Below are 16,138 nucleotides of genomic sequence, written 5' to 3' on the forward strand. Positions count from 1 at the left end.
GTCTGGGGCAGGGTGGTCAGACTGGAGGGAGAGAAGGGGTTTCCTAGACACCTTTCCTCTCAGCCAACCCTACTACGCTGCCCCCAGACTAAAAAAGCCATAAAAATCAAACACAAAACTCAAAATGAGGTTTTGTATTCCATATTTTTACTGTCTGACACTTGCGCCATGTGCATGATCATGAACAAGAGCAAAGAATTACAAAGAAAGGACCATTACTATGATTACTTTAATACACGGGTCATTAGCTGTGTTGTTTTCACCTAGTATGATTACTTTAAGTTGCATATTTCTTCAGTTCTTGGTTAGGCAATCAATAAGGGAATAAGGATTTCCATGGGGGTGTTAGAAACCACAACACCAATTATTATATTAAATAAAAGTAAACGGAGGGTATTTTTATAATCACCTCTAATCTGGATATATGTACATCAGTACAATAGACAGCGGCTCTGAAAGGATCCGTTATTGGGTAAGGCAGGCCAAGTACAAACCAGGTTTCTATAGTATCTTGACAGTGTCTTAAAGCTTTAGAAATCAATGTTTCTACATGTTGTCAGAAAAACCCTTGCAAAGCTGCAATGTGCAGAAATCTCACCAGTTTTAAAAGTGGAGGGGCACCTGTACACATGGCCTGTGACTGAAACAACCCATTACACTAGCTGGACATACACTCTGACCTGTCGGTTATGTTTAGTGGGATGGTTTAACTGTGCTTCCCTGTTCTTACCTCATCTTACCTCTTTCTGATAGTCATCACTCTCCTTTTCTTTCTTTTCCCATAATGGCTGTAGCATTCCATCTCCTGCTCTTTATCTAACCAATCCTTAATGACTTCCTCACTACCTCAGTTACCCAAAACTGGATTCCTTATATATTTTACTTCTCACAGCAGCCTAATCCCAAAAGCCTGTATGCCTTGAGTGATTTTTAACACCAGTGGCGTTCCTAGGGGGGCTGACACCCAGGGCGGATCGCCGATGCGCCCCGCCCCCCGGGTGCAGCACGACCCCCCCCCCCCCCCCCCCCCCCCCCCCCCCCCCCCCCCCCGGGTGCCGTGCGCCGGTCAGCTTCGTTCGTTTCCATGCTCCCTCTGCCCCGGAACAGGTTACTTCCTGTTCCGGGGCAGAGGGAGCATGGAAACGAACGAAGCTGACCGGCACACGGCACCCCCCCCCTTGGTACTCCACTGTTTAACACTTCCTTTGTTGGTTCACATGTTCAAACCCTCCTTCACCTTCCCCACAATGCTGTTAAAATCTATTTCTTTCACTATCGCCGCAAAACCATCAGAGCGTTTTAAAACTTTGACAGATAAAAAGTGGTGACAAGATCATACTGATGCTCTGTCATATTCAGCTCTATCCTCAAGTACCATCACTCCAGGACCTTCTGTTCTGTCCACTGAGAGTCTATTACATGCATGCACAAGTCTTTCTATGCAGTAATGATTCTTTGTTACTCCAGGATTTAATCCTTTGTTCTGCAACTGTCCCTTCCACTGGCAGTTAATAAGTACAATATCCAACTGGTTTGCTGCTTTAGTTTTACACGATTACTGGATTTGTGTTTTGAGGACTAGTTCCCTGGTGACTGATTATATTAATATAATTTTCCACTCACAATTAAAAAAAAAAAAAAAAAAAAGAACACATTTAACATAAAATTTTACCCTGTCAAGTTCTCTGAGTCGTGGAAAATTGTTCTTCCATTCAGTTTCAAGATTAAAGCGCGTTGCTACAAGAGAAAGTTACAGAAAAAGAAATTCATAATTGAGCTTCATAAACATTTTATTCTCTCTGATCATAACTTTTTAGTAATGGTATTGGCAACCCAACATTTCTACTAAAGTCCCTAAAATATACTGCAGAAGGAATGTTTTAATACAGATGCTTACTTAAAATTCGAGAGCTCATTAAGGCTTACGTGATTTTGCCATAAACCATGAGTTTTCCTTCTAGGAAATCAACATTTTTCAAATGTAGAGCACTGCTTTTAAGAAGAGGCCAGAAAGGTGTGCAGGATGGGGGTACAGGCGCTAGGCAGAAATATGCCGTGAAATAAAAAAATTCACTCAGGATCAGGACCAGCTCGTCACACAAAACAAAACAAAGTGAGGTAGGTCCAAGGAGGATATCAAATAGTCTTTATTGCAAAACAAAGTGAGGTAGGTCCAAGGAGGATATCAAATAGTCTTTATTGTAAAACAGCTAAAAGATAACCCGACACGACTGTGTTTCGGCAGAAAAGGTCTGCCCCAGGGGTCTGATGAACCTCTGATGTTGTAACAGAAATGCTTAACAGTGAGATTGTTGTAAAAGTTCTGGCTGGTTGTAAAAGTCCTTATAATATCCTCAATGGGACAGGAGCGATAAAAGCAGTGGCCGTCCAACCCAGTTGGGAAGAAAGGAAGGAAGAAGTAAATTCGTGGGGAATCAGAGACAGGGATCTGAAGACCTCCAGATATGACTGCGCAGACTCAAGCCACTTGCAAAGCTCAACTGGACCAGGAGCAAAGCATTCAGAACCAGAGGTTGAAAAGTGTGTCCATCCACCTGCTGGAGAGAGAAAATGCTGAGGAGCTGTACTGGATACCAAAAGAGATAAGTCTCTGTTTTCATTTCTCTATCTCCACCTGCTAGTTGATGGACACAACTATCCCACAGGTTCTAGAATAGCGGGAAGCAACTTAGTGGAATGGAAGATTTTGAAGACACGTCTGCTTGGTGAGCTGGAAACAAAATTGTAAAGAATGTGTGGAGAGCTGCATTTCTTAATGTATTGCCTGTATTTGGTGTTTTCTAGATATTATACTAATATAGGTGTTTATTTTGAAAGCACATAGACTTACAAAGTTACATACAGGTGAATTTTCGAAAGAGAAGGGCGCCCATCTTCCGACACAAATCGGAATATGGGCGTCGTTCTCGCAAGGTCGCCCAAATTGACATAATCGAAAGACGATTTTGGGTGCCCTCAACTGCTTTCCATCGCGGGGACAACCAAAGTTCACAGGGGCGTGTCGGCAGTGTAGCGAAGGTGGGACTGGGGCGTGCTTAGGAGATGGGCGTCCTCGGCCGATAATGGAAAAAAGAAGGGCGTCCCTGACGAACACTTGACCGACTTTACTTGGTCGATTTTTTTTCACGACCAAGCATCAAAAAGGTGCCCAAACTAACCAGATGACCACTGGAGGGAATCAGGGATGACCTCCCCCTACTCCCCCAGTGGTCACTAACCCCCTCCCACCCTCAAAATAAATCTTTAAAAATACTTTTTTTGCCAACCTCAAATGCCATACTCAGGTCCATCGCAGCAGTATGCAGGTACCTGGAGCAGCTGTAGTGGGCGCAGTGTACTTCATGGCAGGCGGACCCAGGCCCATCCCCCCCCCACCTGTTACACTTGTGGTGGTAAATGTGAGCCCTCCAAAACCCACGAGAAACCCACTGTACCCACATGTAGGTGCCCCTCTTCATCCCTAAGGGCTACGGTAGTGGTGTACAGTTGTGGGTTTTGGGGGGGGGGGGGGGTTGGGGGGCTCAGCACCCAAGGTAAGGGAGCTATGCACCTGGGACCGTTTTCTGAAGTCCACTGCAGTGCCTCCTAGGGTGCCCTAGAGTGCCCAGCTGGTGTCCTGGCAAGTCAGGGGGACCAGTGCACTACGAATGATGGCTCCTCCCATGACCAAATGGCTTGGATTTGGTCGCTTTTGAGATGGGTGTCCTCGGTTTCCATTATCGCCGAAAAACGGGGACGGCCATCTCAAAAACAACCTAAGGACGACCATCTCTAAGGTCAACCTAAATTCCATGATGTGGGCGTCCCCGACCGTATTATCGAAACGAAAGATGGACGCCCATCTTGTTTCGATAATACTGGTTGCCCCGCCCCTTTACGGGGCCGTCCTGTGAGGACGCCCTCATGAAACCTTGGGCACCCCGTTCGATTATGCCCCTCATAGTAAACCAATATAACTTTGTAAGTCTATTGTGCCGATATTCAGACTGCTGAAGGCAGCCCGGTTAACTCCCGCAGTCGGGAGAAAGACGGGATATTGAATGTCGGGCCATGTTCGATGACTGGCATTGAATATCCAGTTTATTTTTTGGCCGGTTTAAACTTAACTGGCCAAGCCTATACTCAGCGCTGGCTGGTTAAGTTTAAACTAGCCAAAGATAGGCCAGCTGTTTTGGCGGTCCGATTTGGCCGTCAAATGGTCGGCGATGCGCTCAATTTTAGAAGTTACCTAGCTAAGCGCTATTTAACCGGCCAGAAGTTGTTCCTAGCAGGTTAAACAGCACTGAATATTGGGGGAGGGGGGGGAAGATAATGTGCTTTGAAATTAACACATTTTACTAAGTGATAAAACAGGTCCTGCCCGTCAGAATGTAACAAAAGCTTAATACTATATTTAAACTAGTATAAGCAACATTGTTCATGATGCAGGGATTAGAGAAAAGAAGCGTGTATATTTACTTAAATGGCTAGAAAGAACGGATCTGTCCTGTAACAGTTTCAGAAGCAATGGCGTGCTTGCTGCAGTTACAGATGTTGAGCTGCTGTTGTGGACTGGGTCACAAATGAAGGAAAGGAAGCTTATCGATTACAACATAGAAGAGAGAAAAGATTTTAATGAATTTATTTAATTTAAAACTTATTACCCACCTTTTTTTTTTTTTTTTTACATTAAAATACAAAGCATCTATAAACTATGGGGCCCTTTTATAAAGGTGCAGGAGGGCCTACGAACGTACAGCATGCACCGAATCGGCACTATCGCCTGTCTAGCGCGTAAGCCGGGAGGTATTTCCTAATCTGGCGCGCGTCGAATCCCGAGGTAGCGAATGAGACCTTACCGCTAGGTCAGCGGGTGGCAGTAAGGTCTCAGGCCAAGAATGGACATGCGCTGGTTTAAATTTTAGTGCATGCCCCTTTTGCGGCCCCTTAAAAAGGATTTTTGCCTAGACGAGGTAAAAAATGGCTCTGCACGCGTCCAAAAGACACGCCTGTACTACTGTGGCTTAGTAAAAGGACCCCTATACGTTTTAAGTGCACCGAAAGGCTTACCTTTAAAGGCGTCCGCTTGTTGTTCCACAGACTCTCGCACCATTTTCCAGAAGCAGTCGGACACAGCAAGACTTAGGTTCTTTGTGGTTACCTGGTGTGCCTTCAGCATCCCTGTCCTATGAATAAGTCACAGTAAAGTACTTCAGTATCAGCTCGCAAATACATTTGCTTAAAATAACGGTCGGTTGATCTGTTCTACTCTAAATGCTTCAAGAGAATGTGCTGCATCTCTATTTTAATATCCTTATTTCAGCACTGCAATAGGAAACAGTCCCTTTTTCTACTTATTTGTTGTAATTTGTTGTGATTTTGTGTCATAGAATTTCTTTTGCAGATGACGGTCTTTATCTCTCTTTTCAATGTTCCTTTTAATAAACAGAGATCACTGCAGTGGGATGGGGAGCTGGTCTCATTGATCTACCTCTTTATAGCTATGAACATCAATCTGTTCAGCACAGTCCTTTCCTGCTCACAAACTTGCAAAGTACGGCTGGCTAACTTTGGCCATCTATTTTACTGCTGTACTGTGTTTCTGTAGAGATGTAGCTGCAATACTGACCCTCAAATAAATTGGATTCTTAGCAGAGTATGATACTTAAAAAAAAAAAAAAAAAAAAAGTTTCTCATTCTACAAACACTAGCTGTACATGCCAGAACAAAACTACATAATGCATATGACATATTTTGAAGAAGTCTTTCCCACCCCCCCAGGATCTGCCTAATCCCACAACACCATACATCACGAAAAGTTCAGAAATGGAAAACAATAATATTAACCTCTCTCACAATATGCTAATATATCAACCTAAGCGTTTATTGTACTTCTGTATTATGTACTAGACTTCTACAAATCTAAATTTTGTAACCGCCTTTTTAGCAATATGTAAGCCAAATTGAACCTGCCATACGGTGGGAAAATGTGGGATACAAATGCAATAAATAAATAAATAAAACATGACAAACATAACACATGGGTGGAAGAAAATAGTTACCAGGAAGATCCAAAAATAATTTATTGGCAGATAAATAGTTCATAGTCCCAAAATTTGCTGAACTCAACACTGGCCATGTTTCGGCTATCCAGCCTTCATTAGGAGTCCACTGCTTTGTAGACTGTGAGATTTAAAGGAGTGTGATCAACATTGTGCCTTGAAAGCTCCTTAATCAGTCTAAAACCAGCATATAAAGTGGTCCTGCTTCCCTACTGCAACATGGCTCTCTGCAAGCTTGAGCTGTGTGGTGTCGAAAGTTCAGGTTGGTGTCACGGTTACAAGTTTCGCAAAACTTGAAACTGCAATACCAATCTGAACTTCCTGAACCGCATAGCTCAAATTTACAGAGAGCCAAGTCATGAAGGGAAGCAGGAATCCCAAAACTTCCAAATCTCCAAGGGGCAGGAAAAAAAAAAAAAAAAAAAACCACACTTGGTTGGCCGGATTCTGGTCCGTATTTTGTAGGTTCGACAAGCCTGCCCTAGACTGTATACAAACAATCTGTCATCGTGATCTGAAAAACTGACTGATAGCGCCTGGATCAGGGAAGAAGCTTTCAATCACAATCAGATATCAAAGAGGGTGTAAATGAACTTGTCATAGAGCTTGTCAGTCTGCACATACAAGGTGAGGTCCCTCTGTATCACTCTGTCTGCATTGTCGTATGTGGCAACGACAGAATTTACTGCTCATGAAGATTTAATGTAGCGACATACTTTAGAAGTTTTGAGCCTTGGAAAAAATCCTCTTCGTAGTCTTTAATGGCATCAATGCTCTCACTGACGTTTCCTATAAAAACGAGAAAGGTTACTATATGGAGAAAGACCACACAGACAAACACACACATACATAAACACTGCGATGCTTTTAGCATCTTATTACCTTTTCCGGTCACAACAGCAAAGTAGCCTAAGGCCTTCATTGGAAACAGCTTGCCTTCAATTATTTGTTGGATCTAAAAAACAAATGCAAACAAATTGTTTTTTTTAAATCTATGCTTGCACGCAATTTCTAATACCTGCCCTCTATTTACATACATTGAACAACTATGTAGTACAACTGTATGCAGCAATTGGGTTTCTACCAGGTGGCTTGGCCACTGTTTGGAAAACAGGACACTGGGCTAGATGGACCATTGTTCTTATGCTTGAGATTCTACATGGAATGTTGCTACTCTTTGAGATTCTGAATGGAATGTTGCTACTCTTTGAGATTCTACATGGAATGTTGCTGCTCTTTGAGATTCTACATGGAATGTTGCTACTATTTGGGTTTCTGACAGGTACTTATGACCTGGCTTGGCCACTGTCTGGAAAACAGGATACTGGGCTAGATGGACCATTGGTCTGACCCAGTATGGCAACTCTTATGTTCTTATGCTTGAGATTCTACATGGAATGTTGCTACTCTTTGAGATTCTGAATGGAATGTTGCTACTCTTTGAGATTCTACATGGAATGTTGCTGCTCTTTGAGATTCTACATGGAATGTTGCTACTATTTGGGTTTCTGACAGGTACTTATGACCTGGCTTGGCCACTGTCTGGAAAACAGGATACTGGGCTAGATGGACCATTGGTCTGACCCAGTATGGCAACTCTTATGTTCTTATGCTTGAGATTCTACATGGAATGTTGCTACTTTTTGAGATTCTGAATGGAATGTTGCTACTCTTTGAGATTCTACATGGAATGTTGCTGCTCTTTGAGATTCTACATGGAACGTTGCTACTATTTGGGTTTCTGACAGGTACTTGTGACCTGGCTTGGCCACTGTTTGGAAAACAGGATACTGGGCTAGATGGACCATTGGTCTGACCCAGTATGGCTGCTCTTATGTTCTTATGCTTGAGATTCTACATGGAATGTTGCTACTCTTTGAGATTCTGAATGGAATGTTGCTACTCTTTGAGATGTATTTATTTATTTATGCACATTTATACCCCACTTTTTTCCACATGCTTGAGATTCTGAATGGAATGTTGCTACTCTTTGAAGTTCTACATGGAATGTTGCTACTATTTGGGTTTCTGACAGGTACTTGTGACCTGGCTTGGCCACTGTTTGGAAAACAGGATACTGGGCTAGATGGACCATTGGTCTGACCCAGTATGGCTACTCTTATGTTCTTAACTGAACTACAGAAATGAAACAACTAACTGCAGAGAATCGTGAAGACATATAAATTTCTATTTATCCAGCTACAGCTGCTGAACTGAAAAGTTCATGCACATTCTAGAGCACCCACATTTTAGCCAGGATAAAAAGAAGGTCCCAAGTGCATGGCTAAATTGAGGAACGAAGAGCATACACATGCTACTGTGTCTACAAACAGCAGCTGCAAAGTACACAGGTACTTACAAACACAGGGAAACCAAGATTTTGAAGACAGATGGATTACAACGAACAAAAATCTGGTTGATGTATATAAATGATGTATTTATGCTTTGGACGGGATCAGAAGAAGAATTAACACATTTCCACACATGGTTAAACAGTTGTCATCCCAAGATGCAATTCAGCTGAGAATATCATCATGAACAACTGTCGTTCCTAGATGTAAGGATTCTTAAATACGAAGAGAGATTTGTAACTCCAGCTTATAAAAAAAACCAAAGGTCGGAACATTTTCAGAATGATCGTCCACCAGCCGTAAAACATAGTCTCCCTTTTACCCAATTCCTAAGGTTCAGAAGGTACCAGATGGAGGAATTTAGAGACCAGGGAAAAGATCTGCAGTCTCACTTAGCTGCAAGAGGTTACCCTAAGAAAGTAATCCAAGATGTTTACAAGAGGGTTAGGTTTCAAATTAGAGATTTATTATTAAGCTGCACTAAGGAGGGTGGTAGTGTTTTTAGTGCACAATAAACAGCACGCTAAACGCTATACACACCCATATATTCCTATGGGTGTCTCTAGCATTTAGCGTGTGCTAAAAACACTAGCGCGCCTTATTAAACAGGGCCCCAAATGTTCTATCCCAGCGATCAACAATTCAATGTCTCTCATAACATCTCTAATATAGCCCTAAGAAGTGTTCTCTAACTGTTCAAAAACATCATCATCTTCAGTAAATTTTCAAATCCACAATTTTATAAGTACAGAATCAGTTTTCAGACTTTTTAATCTTTTAAGACTGTTTAAATACATTATTTTTGGACCATCAGAAACTGGCGTGTCAAATCTTTGCAGCTACAAACTACTACACAACTGCCCCAAATCCTCATCGGTCCTCAGTTTTTATAATCTGTTTTTTTTTGTGCAGTCTACTTCATACATTTATTTTTTTTGTTACATTTGTACCCCGCACTTTCCCACTCATGGCAGGCTCAATGTGGCTTACATGGGGGCAATGGAGGGTTAAGTGACTTGCCCAGAGTCACAAGGAGCTGCCTGTGCTAGGAATCAAACTCAGTTCCTCAGCACCAAAGTCCACCACCCTAACCACTAGGCCACTCCTCCACTGTTGCTACTATTTGAGATTCTACATGGAATGTTGCTATTCCACTAGAAGTCGGCCCTTGCAGATCACCAATGTGGCCGTGCAGGCTTCTGCTTCTGTGGGGACAATGGGGCAATGGAGGGTTAAGTGACTTGCCCAGAGTCACAAGGAGCTGCCTGTGCCTAAAGTGGGAATCAAACTCAGTTCCTCAGTTCCCCAGGACCAAAGTCCACCACCCTAACCACTAGGCCACTCCACATAATTTGTTAGCTTACTTATCTTTTTTTTTTTTTAAAGTAACCAGACCTATATCCCTTATACAAGTGAGTCAACTTCTTTTTTGGCAGCCATGCCTATAAAGTGTTGCAGTGGTCCAGATGTGACAAAACAGAAGCATACAATACTGCTTCAAAATCTTGAGTGAAAAATGGTCAAATCATCTTTTGCTGCTGTAAATAGTGAAAACAATTCTTCACTACACACACGATTTGATTGTCAAAGCTCATCAAATGCACTCCAAAGTACCAAGTTCATCTTCGACTCTATCCCAAACTGCTGAAGGACGCAACAGTTCTTACCCTGCTTGGACTGGCCACATTTTTCTCAGCGAGGTCAACTTTGGTCAAAACAAAGATGGTCCTTTTGCCATGGGGATCCATTTGGCTAACAAGGTCCGTGACGATGCTACGTTCGGCATCCACTGATCCATCTGAAAGAATGAAGGAACTGTATCACACTGACTTGCACCTGGATGCTACTTTCCACTTCAATTTTTAATTTTGCCACACGTCCATTTTCGGCAAAAATGTTAAGGCGCGCAGAAAAATGGATCTGTGCGTGCCCAAAACACGCGCCTACACTAGCGCAGCCCACTTTTCAGCGCATCTTAGCAAAACTAGTACCCCTATGCGTTTATTGTAAGCCACAAAAAATCGTAGATGTTACGGCATTTTATTTTTTAAATAAATAAAATCTTTTATAGGAATAGCTCAAAGCAAGTTAAATTCAGATACCATGGGTATTTTACCATCCTTGGAGAGCTTATAATCTACCCCCCACTGTTTACTAAGCCATGCAACAATGCCGACACAGCCCATTAATTGACTTGCCCAGTTATCACAAAGAGCAGCAGATTTGAACCTTGGCTGCCCTGATTTCTCATCCTGCTGCTTCTCACACTACAAACTGGGGTTGCATTTAAAGTGACAGTAAATGATGAATATATATGAACTTGTGCTATGTAAACTCCAGCAAATTATAAAACTTTAGCATATCAAACATTACAGCAAGTGGAAAATAAAAATCTAAAATAAATCCTGAACTTTGACGTGCACAATCCAAATCGGGCCATGCTCTGTTTCGGAACCCAGTTCTTAGGACAAACCCTTTCAGTTGGTTTCTTGGATAGTCGTAATATATATGCATGACATACATCTGCATGCAATGGAGACAGTGCATGTAAACTTCTCTCATGCATATCCTGAAATCTGATTGTCTGGGTGTATCCTGAGGCCACTGGCCTAAAGAATGCTTTAGAATTCAGTGAATTCTTTTTCATATCTAGCACGGAGCCCTGATAAGAAATGCTGCAATAGTAATATTGATTGTTTTAAACAAAGGCATCTCTGCTTACCTAACATAAGGAAAATCCATTGGATACATTTCTTAAAGCGTTATATTTGCATCAAATATTTGTAGGAATGAATAGCTGTGTGCACACATGCCATTAAAGTATTTATCAAACCATATATAGAAATAAAACAAATGTACCTTGGCACCCACACAAAGATTTTCAAAACTACAGAGTCTACAGATACTTTTATACCTGTAGGCTTTGCACTAATCTGTAAAAGGAAAGTATGCTAAACGTATTTTCTCTTTGAAAGATTTTCCAGGAAAAATTATCTGCAGCTTTTTTGCACACACTTCTCCCAACAATGAATCTCTTCAAAATTACGTACACTATTGCCTCCCCCAGCTCAGCCCCACCCAGAAGAAGTGTGGGTGAAAGGATGTGCATATTTTTACCCATAAACAGGGCGGACAATTTCAGATAGCTGATGTACCCAGATAAATTGCTTTTTGAAAATTACTCTGTACAGGGTTAATTCATATCAGACACTAAACACATTGAGTTCTTGTTTTACCTTTGAAGGTAAAGGTAAACAAGTCACTTGTAAATATTGCCCCTTTATTGACCTGTGTCTAACCTTCAAAAGCTGTGATTCCTCTATCAGGTTAGTGCAAAACTAAGCTATGAATACTCAAGTAACATTACCTCTAGCACGGCTTTAGAAGGACAGACACAGATGTATTAAGTTAGTCCAATAAAAAAGCAGGCCTACAAGCGACTGAAGAATTTCTACTCTTCACATTTCAACAGTTTAACATGACCTACCACACTGCCAGAATTACCTTGAATGCAAAGGATTATGGCATTGGGATTCTGCATGTAAGCCCTGCTGATATTAAAGATGGTTTCCTTGGTGTCAACAGCCATGCCCGATGTCACAGTCTTCAAAAAAACAAAGCAAATTATAAGGTGCTGAAGCAATCCATGCAATACTATTTTCAAGCTAATGCATTTTATTTATTCATTCTTATATCCCACAATTATCCAAAACCAAGTTTCGGTTCAATGTGACTTACATTTAACAGTCATGAGAAATTACACTGTTGTTATACAATTATGAGCAGTATGAACAGTAAGCGATGATTAGCCAAGAAATTTCTTGAGAAAGAGAGGTTTTTAGTTCTTTTTGAAATGTTTTCAAAGGGAAATACTTACACTAATGACACCGGGTAAATCAACCAACACCATTCTCTGAATACCAGGACCCTTCACACTTAGAGAAATCGTCTAGAAAAGAAACCCAAATCCAGATGAAGGATCAATGCAGCTGTATGATGCATTTACTAATAGTTCTTCAATATAATCACATTCCTATAACTTTTGGATCCCCTCAAGCCAAAATATTTTCAAAACTACAGAAAGATCACCAGCTCTTATGCCTTTCCCTCAAATTGTTATTGTGAAGTATTGCTTCCATTTTTGCCATACGTAGTATATTCCAGTGTTCTTCACTGCAGGACCTGGGGCCAAATGCCAATCCCCAGTAACCTTTAAGTGTGGCTCCCGGACTCCTGTACACAAACTCCCCCCAATCTTTTCCTCAAACCCGTTGTTAGCATACCACCATCTGTTTAATACCTGTACCATGCAGCTCTCAATGAATTTGAGCATGTGGTGCCCAAAATTCCACTCTATTCTCACATGGCTGAGACAGCATCACGCAGTTCAACCCAGTGTGAGCTATGTGGTGCTGGAAGAAAACAGAATAGCTCTTCATAAGGTGGCACCAAAACAAATCTACAGAGAAAGTATAGGAGGGAAGATTAAAAACTGGAGGGAGGGGAGAGCCAGTTAGAAGGAAGAGGGGTAGAGACAGGCTGGTGGAGGTTGACCAGGGATCTGCTGCTTTTTCTGAAGTGTTTCTGAAAAAAAAAAAATAGACCCTATTCTATTCTGTAATTTTTAGCCCACCTTATGTCCACTAAGAGTCAAACCGGATTACATAAGTACATAAATATTGCCATACTGGGATAGACCAAAGGTCCATCAAGCCCAGCACCCTGTTTCCAACAGTGGCCAATCCAGGTCACAAATACCCGGCAAGATCCCAAAAATGTACAAAACATTTTATGCTGCTTATCCCAGAAATAAGAAGTGGAGTTTACCAAAGTCCATTTTAATAATGGTCTATGGTCTAGGTCCTGCAATAACTGTCTGAATTAAAATTGCTCTGCAAAGAAGAGTGGGCTAAGATTACTCAACAGCAATGTGAAAAACTGATATCAAATTACAGGAAACTTTTGATTGCAACTATTGCTGCTAAAAGGTAGTGCAACCAGTTATTAAGTTTAAGGGGGAAGTAAAGGCAGGGATAGTGTTGGGCAGACTTATACGGTCTGTGCCAGAACCAGTGGTGGGAGGCGGGGCTGGTGGTTGGGAGGCGGGGATAGTGCTGGGCAGACTTATACGGTCTGTGCCAGAACCGGTGGTGGGAGGCGGGGATAGTGCTGGGCAGACTTATACGGTCTGTGCCAGAACCGGTGGTGGGAGGCGGGGCTGGTGGTTGGGAGGCGGGGATAGTGCTGGGCAGACTTATACGGTTTGTGCCAGAACCGGTGGTAGGAGGCGGGGCTGGTGGTTAGGAGGCGGGGATAGTGCTGGGCAGACTTATACGGTCTATGCCAGAACCGGTGGTGGGAGGCGGGGCTGGTGGTTGGGAGGCGGGGATAGTGCTGGGCAGACTTATACGGTCTGTGCCAGAACCGGTGGTAGGAGGCGGGGCTGGTAGTTGGGAGGTGGGGATAGTACTGGGCGGACTTATACGGTCCGCGCCCTGAAAAAGACAGGTACAAATCAAGGTAAGGTATACACAAAAAGTAGCACATATGAGTTTATCTTGTTTGGCAGACTGGATGGACCATGCAGGTCTTTTTCTGCCGTCATTTACTATGTTACTATGTAAGTAACTTTTTCAGGTGATGTGGGTGATATAGGTGTTTGGATAACTTTGTTCCTTAATGAAATGCATTAAGGGCTAGATTCTATACATCCCACCTAAAAAAACCGGTTAGCTAATTAACCCGTTTACTACGCTGCGCTAGTGGCTGCCGTGCGCAATGCCGACACAGCCCATTCAAACTGAATGAGCTGTATCAGCATTAGCGCACGGCCCAGTAAACCAGAGAGGTGAGTGTGCAAAAGTTGTTTACACTGATACAAAGCTTTACCAAAAATAGGAAAGCTTTTAAGTCCCTGCTGGAAAAACAGCAAAGATCTCTGGTATATTCAATACGTACAGCTGAAGGAAGCCATTTTTCATAGCAGAGGTTTACTGGATAAAAAACACAGGAAATGATAATGAAGAACTTATAATCTTAATAAGTTTCAGCATTACTACCTCTGGTTTTTTTTTATAAGGGTTGTTGCTTGGTGATGTTTTGTGGTCACTTTGGGGGGATATTCTTTATATGGCGCCTGGAAAATCCACACGGAGATCATTTTCGCCTAAGCGTATTCTCTAAGATTTAGGCGCGGTATATAGAATACGCTTAGTTGATATCCAAGTGCTTAAAACTATGTAGATCCATTTACACCAACGAAAACATGGTGTAAATCCCTGTACGTAGATTTATGTGGAGTGGGCCATATTCTATAACATGCGTAAATTTGGGAATGCCCACAAAACGCCCATTTCCTGTCTCTTTTTGGATGTGCGCATTAGAACTTAGGCGCAGTGAGTTACAGCATACGCTTAGCGAGTTATGCATGTAAATTCTATGCCAATTAGTGCTCAATTGCTTGTTAAGTGCTGTCAACAACGCTGATTGCCTTAAGCCAATTAAGTTACACGCGTTGTTATGGAGTATGTTTAGATTTAGGCACGGAACGCTAGGTGCAACATATAGAATCCAGCAGTTTATGCTTCACTAAGAGGTTTACTAGAATCAGATGCTTCTCAATTATAAGATCAGCAACCAAATGTTCAAAGAAGACTGACGGTTTGTAAGTACTCCTTCGTTTGCTAGTCTCACGCTCACAAATAGTGCGTGAAGGGTACGTGAAGTACACAGAGAGTAGCCTCTTGACAAAGTTAACCTCACCTCTGCACTAACGGTATGCCCTTCTTTCACGCTCTTCCTCATTCTGATTTCTATTTCGTGTCGCAGTGCTGCCAGCTGTTTGAACAAAAATATATTTAAAGGTTAAAGCGCACAACTTCAGTAATTGCTTTAATTGATTTCTTGACCACACAAAATGGCTTCAGATTAATTAAAATATATTTCCAGATTAAAAAGAAAAGTCACAATTTATCAGAAGAAAAATTAATATGTAGAATAGAGAAGAAAACCTATTTTAAAGACCTAGGTACCAGCCAAGTATTTTAAGAACCAGGAGAAAATATGAATGCATACCAGTGATTTACATATTTCGTCTGTCTTTTCCTCTAGCTTTTTCCTCCTCCTCATTTTCATGCAGGGCCACTACAGTGGCAGCTTTTGTTCTCTGCAGGCCGCAACAACGGCTCCCCAACTTAACAGCCCAGCAGCAATTGCCAGACACAATTTTGTTAATGAGGCACTTGAGATTATACCATCACCAATACAAAAGGTAAGATTATTCTTCTTGGCAGAAGGTTTACATTATCTGCAGTAAATTCTGGCTGCTGGTCAGATAATTACCTAAAATACAGCCGTAGGACTTCTCATATTTCTTTTCATTTTGGTGGACACCCTAAGTAATGATCAGTCTATCAAATGTTATTTCTGAACATGCTCCATGTTAAGAAAGGGGTTCTTTTACTAAGGTGCGCTGAAAAATGGCCTGCAGTAGTGTAGGGGCGGGTTTTGGGCACGTGCAGAGTTATTTTTCAAATTTTTGCTGAAAATGGACATGCAGCAAAATAAAAATTGCCACGCATCCATTTTTGGGTCCGAGACGTTACTGCCAGCCATTGACTTAGCGGTAAGGTCTCTCGCATTAACTGTGTGGTAATCGCCTACACGTATCAAGTCGGAGTTATTGCCCAATTTTCTGGCGCGCATAGCGGATGCGCGTAAAAAATG

At 42.0% G+C, this 16,138-nt stretch overlaps 1 protein-coding gene across 2 annotated transcripts in view; it reads right to left on the reverse strand.

Annotated features, from left to right (window-relative positions):
• OPA1 (OPA1 mitochondrial dynamin like GTPase) overlaps positions 1 to 16,138 on the reverse strand; it is a 145,725-nt gene that overhangs the window by 79,046 nt on the left and 50,541 nt on the right. For both annotated transcript variants that reach the window (XM_030217161.1, XM_030217160.1), the window contains 8 exons: positions 15,176 to 15,250; positions 12,291 to 12,362; positions 11,918 to 12,017; positions 10,081 to 10,211; positions 6,945 to 7,017; positions 6,779 to 6,851; positions 5,071 to 5,186; positions 1,673 to 1,737 (listed from right to left, as the gene is read on the reverse strand). In XM_030217161.1, coding sequence (XP_030073021.1) covers positions 1,673 to 1,737; positions 5,071 to 5,186; positions 6,779 to 6,851; positions 6,945 to 7,017; positions 10,081 to 10,211; positions 11,918 to 12,017; positions 12,291 to 12,362; positions 15,176 to 15,250 — 705 coding nt within the window. The remainder of the gene's footprint in view (positions 1 to 1,672; positions 1,738 to 5,070; positions 5,187 to 6,778; positions 6,852 to 6,944; positions 7,018 to 10,080; positions 10,212 to 11,917; positions 12,018 to 12,290; positions 12,363 to 15,175; positions 15,251 to 16,138) is intronic.

This window comes from Microcaecilia unicolor, chromosome 10 (assembly GCF_901765095.1).
Source record: "Microcaecilia unicolor chromosome 10, aMicUni1.1, whole genome shotgun sequence".
NCBI classification, from domain to species: Eukaryota; Metazoa; Chordata; class Amphibia; order Gymnophiona; family Siphonopidae; genus Microcaecilia; species Microcaecilia unicolor.